We start from the raw sequence: 8,085 nt of genomic DNA on the forward strand, positions 1-8,085 counted from the left end.
AACAGTTGTGAACGGCCGACTTTCGCCTGACCGGCTAAAATATGTATATTTCCGTTATTTCTATAATACAAACTGTCATCACCTGTCTGGTCGGATTCCGTGTTATTTCTTTCCCACCGTCAACATTAGATATGATATGTAAGTTACCGGTTAAAATCACGTTATAGGCTTGTAGCTTACACTCAAGAGATAAGAAAAATAAAGCGTTTTGGAGTAACACATTTTTTGCAAAATACCTGCACAAAAAATATATTTAATCTTCCATTGAATTAGATTTTTATTAGATATTTACGGATGTATTTATGGATGGGCTGAAATTTTCAAGAAAAAAAACAAGGGAAGACTAGAGAGAGGTATTCGTTCATAGTGGATTTATTTATTTATCATACCAACAGGTTTTTAGTTTTTATTTATCAGAAAACTCAAATATAGCTACTGTTCACTGTTCAAAAATGCAGCAAATGTTCCACTCTATACTGTCTAACGAAAAGCTTTAATTGCAGTGTACAACTGATGAAATTCAATCAAATAATATTTAACCAAACTTGATATCTCCTATGGTTTGACAAGTCATCTGATCAAGTTCACTAGACATATTCAATAATGTGGAGCTATCAAAAGATCCTTAAATAGCATTGGCATCTTGTTGATTACAAATTTTAAGGTAAACAATATTTTGTTCATACTGTAAATAAGATGGACAAAATTATCTGTTGATAAAATAATTAGTTTATCATAATACCCAAGGTCGTATTGCCAACATCAAAAACAAACGTTGCTTTTAAAGTTAGTATTGAGTTTCGTGGGTAATCGAATAAAACGCTGTTTAAAATAATGTGAGTATTTTTCACTTTTGTAGCAGAATTTGCTTTTTTTTATGATATTTGGGGCAAACGAATATCAAGGAAACAAACAGTCAAGTGGGTTCTGATGCACTACAGAGTTTTTTAAAAATAATCATGATCAATGTTTTATATAGTTTAAGAAGCAGAGTTTTAATTAAGGTACTCAGTGAAATTAATTTAAAATTAAAAAATAATAACATAAAAAGTGCCACGACGACGATGTTGCTTAACCAATGTTAAAATTATAACACTGTTGGCAATTTTCAAATTCAATTGGTTCTTATTCGAAAAAAATGCAATATAATCTTAAAGGCTTTTTTCTTTTAAAATGAAAATTACAGGTTGCCTACATGCTGTATAATTCTCTTGATACTGTTTTTAAAAATAAAAGGCAATTATTGAACCATTGCTTTTATGTAACGCTTCACTTATAACCTGCACAATCGAGCTTTCGTTTAATTTGATTCTGTGTGTTGGTTTTATTATAGAGAGTTTTAAGAAAATGACACAATATAATTAAAAACATGAATTATTTAAAAAAATGTGTTGCTACACTCTGACCTAATGCATGTTTAAGTAAAGTAATTATTGAATTTTTTCCAGAAATTTGTGAGCCTCATGAAGCAACAAATTCGGTAATTTATAAGCGATAAGATCGTTCTAAGATGCCACTACCGAAGAGGCTTATAGAACCAGTCCATGTGACCAGAGGCACCCTGCCCGAAGATTTGCCTCTACCGTCGGAACTCGAGGGAGTTACGAATGGAACTTTAGCTAATACTGTCAGGCAACTCTCTTCGTTATCTAGGTAGGCCAATATTTCATTATAAAGTATAATTCAACTTTTTGAGAACTACTGTTTAGTTATTCAAGTACTACTTTTTCAGGCATGCTGAAGACTTGTTTGGAGAACTGGCAAGGGATGCCCAACAAATCCATGATAGGTCCAATTCCTTACAAGCTAGAATTGACAGGTTAGCTGTCAAAGTTACCCAGTTAGACAGTACAGTAGAAGAAGTTAGTCTTCAAGATATTCACATGAGAAAAGCGTTTAAGAGCGCTACCGTTTTTGATCAACAGGTAAGACCATTCAAATTTTAATTTAAAAGCAAACTTAATACGTTTACAATAAGTAACAAACTTACATCAGCTTATCTCTAGAACAGGCTAGAGCTTCATAATACAAAAAATGTTCTCTCTTTTTAAAAAAATAGTACTACTATGACATCTAACAGGAAAAGCGAAAAGAACTTTATTTGTTGATATTGTTAAAGATTAAAATTATTGTTGGTATTGTATAAAGATTTAGGTTGTAAATACTTATACTGTGTACACCAGTTCAATACTGATTTATATTATTTAACAATTATATATTTAACAATTTTGTAGAAAAGTAAATATCAATTTTAAGATAGGAGCTTGGTGCTTTTTGAATTTTGTACTCTTTTTATTCAAAAACAGATCATATTCTTAAAAGAATCTTAGACTCTCAAATTCGAAATTTTTTAAATGTTAATGATATTTTGCCCCCTAAACAGTCTGGGTTTAGACAGAATTTCAGTTGTGCCTCATCAATGGTGGATGTTATTGATGACATCATAAAATCTAGGGATGATGGTATGATTTCTGCCCTTGTTCTATTGGACTATACGAAAGCCTTTGATTTTGTTATTTACGAAATTTTAAAGTCTATATTTCACTATATAGGTTTTTCTGATAAAGCTATTAATTTCATTAATTCTTATTTAAGCCGTAGGGTGCAGGGAGTCAAGATAGAGGAAAATGTATCTGAACTTTTGGAAGTTGATAATGGCGTGCCTCAGGGTGGTATTTTAGAACCCTTATTTTTTATTATTTATACTTCTCTTTTCTGCCAGAAGATGCTAAAAATGCGGAAGCAAAAATAAATTAATCAAGACTTACAAGCATATGCGACATTTCTTCAAAACATTTTCTAAAATTAAATCCTTCTAAGTCGTCTGTAATGTTTATTGGTAATAAGCAAAAAATTAACCATATTTTAAACAGCAACACTATTAATATTAAGATGGGTGATGCTAATATTCCTGTTGTAGATAATTGCAAAAGTTTGGGCTTAATAGTAGATAGTGATTTTATCAACACGTTTCTAATGTTCTAAAAAAAGGGTATTTTGCTTTAAAATTAATTTACTTGCATAGGCATTATCTAAGTGAAGATATTAAAAAAATATTGTGTGACTCTTTAGTGCTGTCACAATGCAATTATTGCGATGTTGTTTACGGTTGGTGCCTAGACTATTATAATGACAGGTGCCGATTGCAAAAGTTTCAGAACTCTTGTATTTTTTGGCATACGCAGACATAATCGCATTTCACATAGACTTTCCGAGCTGGGGTGGTTAAATATGCAAAATCGTAGGGTTGCTCATTCACTTACTTTTTTTTATAAAATTCTTAAATACCGTAGTCCACCTTACCTATACCTTAAGATTACCTTTAGAAATGATGTTCACCATTTGGGCTTAAGAAGAAACACAATTCATATTCAAAGGCATAAGACTCAATTATTTAAAAGGTCCTTTTTCTATAATTTTGCATATCACACGAACTCTTTGGGCATAAATTTTGAGTTGGGTTTGGTGTCTGTTCAGTCTTTTCGCAGAGGAATGATGGTGCGTCTGATGAGTCGGCAGCTATCTGCGTAAAATATTGAAGGGTCAATATTGTTAGTTTGGGTATGCGTGAAAACCAAAAATCTGTGTTTAGTGTGGGTAACTTATGTGCGTGTTTTTTTTTTTTTTATGAGAGGTACTATGTAAATGTTCTAAATTTTTTTTGGGTAGGTGTGTATAATTAAACTTAGTCTGTTACAAACAAGTTTCTAAATTTTTTTTTAGTTAGTTTTTTAAGTTTTGGCCACAGGCCAAGTTAAAGACCAGAATCTGCCTTGGCAGAATTCTGAATTTGTTGGCCTTTTATTTGCATAAAATAATAAATGTGTATTTTTTTTATGTAGTTATGATGAGTTTGCAAATAAAAAAATTTAATTATTATTAATATTATTAGTAGTTAACAGAGTTAAAATGAAACCAAACCATCATTGTGGAGGCATCATTTTTTGTAAAAAATAATATCCATGCTAAAGAATATGCTTTTTTTTAACATGAAGTAATAACATCTTTGAATTTTAATTCGCAATCAACAATTAACCCAAAACTTTTAGCTTAATTACTAGATAGTATACAGCATTATTACCTAGTTACAATTTTAATGCAACTGACAAGTATAGCGATGGATTTGCTAGAACTAATTTTTTATAGGCGGGCTTCTAAAGTTTTCTTATCCATTTTAATGATAACTTTAAGTTTTAGCTTTGTTTTTGCTAACCAGCAAAATGTTTTATAGATTTTTTCTCGAGCCACAATGCCTACAGCCATGCTAGAAACGTATAAATCCTGCGATAGGCCGCCCCCATTGGACAAACTGAATTGTTATAGAGACGACGGAAAGGACGGCCTTAAGTTCTATACTGATCCGAATTACTTCTTTGAATTGTGGAGACAGGAGATGCTCAATGATACTGAAAGAGTGATTCACGATAAGGGCAAAAATAGGTAAGACCGAAACTGACGACAGCATGTAATATTCGAATCCTTTTCTCATGCAAAGTAATTAATGAAATTTGAAATTTATTGTATTTAATTCAAATTATAATATTTTAGGGCGCATAAGGGTGGTGTTCTGGGAGGTGCAAGGCAAAGGAAAAGGGTGCGACAGCCTCACAATACCAGGGAAGTACATAAGCAAAGGGCAGCCGAGCATGGAGAACACTTCATGCCTCAAAATTCAATTTATAGGTGAGTAACATTTATCATATTTTTAATTTCATTGTCTCTTTATGTCAATCTAAAAACAGATTTTAAGCTTTCATGAAAAAATATTAGTATTTTACTTAATTAGTGAAAAGAACTTGTTTTTCAATAAATTATTAATAAAAATTTGTGTCACCAAGAAGTGAAAGTGATACCAGTTTAAGATCTATTGGTTGTATATCAAATGAACGTCGAGTATGCTAATTTCGTAATAAGTGTGTTTCTAAAATTCTTCTTGAGAGAAATTCAACAGTGAAAGAATAACAGTAAGCTGCACATTTTATTCTTTAGTATTAAAAAAGAAACTTCTGGACAAAAAAGGAGTTCCTTAAGATAATTTTTTTTTCTTCCATTAAAAATTAATTATAATTTTTTTAACCTCTTATAGTCGCGCCGCTGTTTTCTTTTTTTTTTGCACAGGATCTTGTGTATTGCAACAACGTTTGAAATCAATTTTCGCGACTTTCATAGAGATCTTTTCCGTTAAATTTTTACCCTATATTGAACCGCAGTGCGAGCATTGTAAAGTAAGAGCTATGCCAATAACTATTTTACGATGTTCGTAGTTTTTCTATTCTAACTGTAGTTTCACTATCAGTGGACATCGTAGGATTTTTATGAAATATTTAATTTTATGTATTTTATCACTAACCCGTGAATTACTTGACCGATTCAATCCGTACCGGTGTTAACCGCTACATACAAGCAAATTTTTTTTTATCTGCAAGTAAGGTGCCAATATAATTGTTGATTCTATAATTTTGAGTGGCTCGCATATTTTTTTTGCAATTAGACTTTGCAGTATAATTTGCCATTTTATGTAATTAAATTTTAATTTCTTTATTTTTAATTTAAAAAATAATTTCTATTAAATAACACGTTATAATTTGTGCCTTTGGCATCTGTGTCTTTTATTAAGTGAAAAAGAAAATACGAAGCTGTAAATATAGATTTCTTAAAGAAGTCGATTTAGTCAGATGTTACTCTTTTAGTCAATTGATTTCCGTAACGACGTGTTCCCGTCTGATAACATTTGTATTTTTTGTAAATAAAATATTTAAAATATCGCGGCAACGTCACATTGTTATCACAGCACTCATCCTTTTCATAAAATATAATATATATAATACAATGTGCATTTTTGAATGTATATTTTTTTAAATTTCATTGAAGATTTGGTATAATTGCAGAATCGGGCGTCATTTTTTACCCGTTCCCCTAGGCTAAGAAATGACAGCCGATTTCGTGCTCATAACAGTTTACATTCCGATATTATGTTGACCACTCTGATCATATTTAATTTACATTTTTCTTTTTAACTCTACAACTCTAATTTTTTTCTGAATACGTAGATTCAAATAGAGAAAAGTAGAATATTAGGATACATTTATTTATAAGAATTTTTAGTTGACATTATGAGACATTTATTTACTTATTCAAATGGTATAACATCAATTATAGTAAGGCCAAATACGCAAATTATACAACACAAACTGGTAAAAATAAAAATAATTTATTTTTACTATTACAACAAATATACAGTCCAGATCTCCGCCATCTATTTCAACACTCCGCCATTTCTTAGCCGATTATGACAGATGACCAATATTATGAAACGTCATTTTAATCAAAAACCGAAACAGCGCGTTGAAATTATTTGGCTGTACATTGAAAACAACCGTTCAATTGTGAAAACTTTGCGTGCGTATCGTATGAAATACGGGAGACATTCGACACGTTCTGACAAGACAATACGTAGTTTGACCAACGATTTCTTTGAATACCGGTCTGAACTCTAGCTAATACCAACGTCCCAGCAGCAGTGATGAAGCAGCGAAAAAGGTGTTTCCAGAAATGGCGTTGTTATAAAAAGTGTTTTGTTTGTCCGAAAATGCGTAAATATGGTCTAAACAACTACTATATTTTTAACAAAATGTTGTCACACGGACTTGCCACACCGCAGTCGTTACCATTGAGTTTTTGCGAAGCAAGTTCACAGGACAAGTCGTATAGTCGTATACCCAGACTTTTTCTGTGGGGGCTACTTGAATTGAAGAGTAAGGAGCAAACCGAGGAGTATTAAAAAACTAAAAGTTAATAGGAGAACAGAAATTGCTGCTATTACGCCTGAAATGTCAAATAATGCAAATTGCCCGAAAAAGGGCCGCTTCTTATATGTCCGGTGAAGGCGGACATTTGACCGACATTGTATTGTACCCAATTTGCAATAAATGGCGTTGTATGTCCTAAATGAATTTTATTCATTTGTGGTCAATTTTATTCATTCACAAATGAATTTTATTCATTTGTGAAGCCTGACATAACTAGATAATAAAACAATTTATTTATTATAATTCGACAAAAACATTTTAATGGTATGAGAAGAACTTAAAATAAGAGTCAGAAAAGACAATTATTCTTTTTTAACATTCAAACTGCATTTTGTTCTAACCTACCCAACTTTACCACAAGACCGTTTTTATAAAGAATTATGACAAACATGATTTGGAATCAAATTTTGCGAAACAAATTCTTTCATTAGTCAGAGATGAAACGCAAATTTAGAACGATCTGCCTTTTTTTACTGGACCTCAGGATTTGGCCTTCCTCTTCTGGATGGATTTTTTAAATACATTTTCGCGAAAAGCCACAAGATATTTGTTTTTATTTCATTGTTCCAGCTCGTTATTTGTATTGCCATGAATTTCAGATATGATTTTCAGTAGAGGATTTTTTAGATATGATAAATGAAGATTCAATAAAAAACCACTTCGATATCCACTTCTGCCATATTTTCGTTGTAATTTTCTATTGCTTTGAACAAACATAAATTTTATAATTAATCACATAGTTTACTTTTCCTTTAATTTGAATTTCTAGAACGCCTCAGCAAACGAATCAATATCAGCACGAACCAGATGGCTACGGTCAGGATCATCGGCCGCCCAGGCCCAATTCTATCGAAATCAGACGGTCGTATCAGCGTGAGGAAATGCCAGACGGCATGAATTCTCCATCGCTTCTTTACGTAAATAATACTCAAATCATAAATAATTATGACGACCAAAATGCTTACCAACATGGAATATATGGTATCGGCCAAGGACCCATGAGGTATGTTTAACAGTATCGAATAGTTTGTGTACTGATTTATTTAAAATAGAAGCATGGGTTAAATGTTATAAAATATTTGAGAACATTTTCCACCCTGTAGGTTCGCTAATTTAAAGCGGTCTATATTTTAAAAAAATAACTGCAAAATAGTTTAGTTAAGTTTGCTATTTATAATCTGTTCAGCTCAGTTTAGCATCTATTAAATATTACACGCGTCTCAAAAATTAATCAACAATAAAAATAAAAGGCCTAATTAATTTAGACAGGAAAATG

The 8,085-nt window shown here is 31.5% G+C and overlaps 1 protein-coding gene across 1 annotated transcript; it reads left to right on the top strand.

Moving 5' to 3' along the window:
* Positions 1 to 1,448: 1,448 nt before the first annotated feature.
* Positions 1,449 to 7,812, top strand: LOC126750012 (actin-binding protein WASF3-like; the record flags this gene model as incomplete). The annotated part of the gene is made up of 5 exons (XM_050459526.1): positions 1,449 to 1,653; positions 1,733 to 1,925; positions 4,232 to 4,440; positions 4,549 to 4,683; positions 7,579 to 7,812. Coding segments are annotated over exons 1-5 (914 nt in total), but the record flags the coding sequence as incomplete, so codon positions are not given.
* Positions 7,813 to 8,085: the final 273 nt, after the last annotated feature.

Source organism: Anthonomus grandis, unplaced genomic scaffold, assembly GCF_022605725.1.
Source record: "Anthonomus grandis grandis unplaced genomic scaffold, icAntGran1.3 ctg00001030.1, whole genome shotgun sequence".
Classification (NCBI taxonomy): Eukaryota; Metazoa; Arthropoda; class Insecta; order Coleoptera; family Curculionidae; genus Anthonomus; species Anthonomus grandis.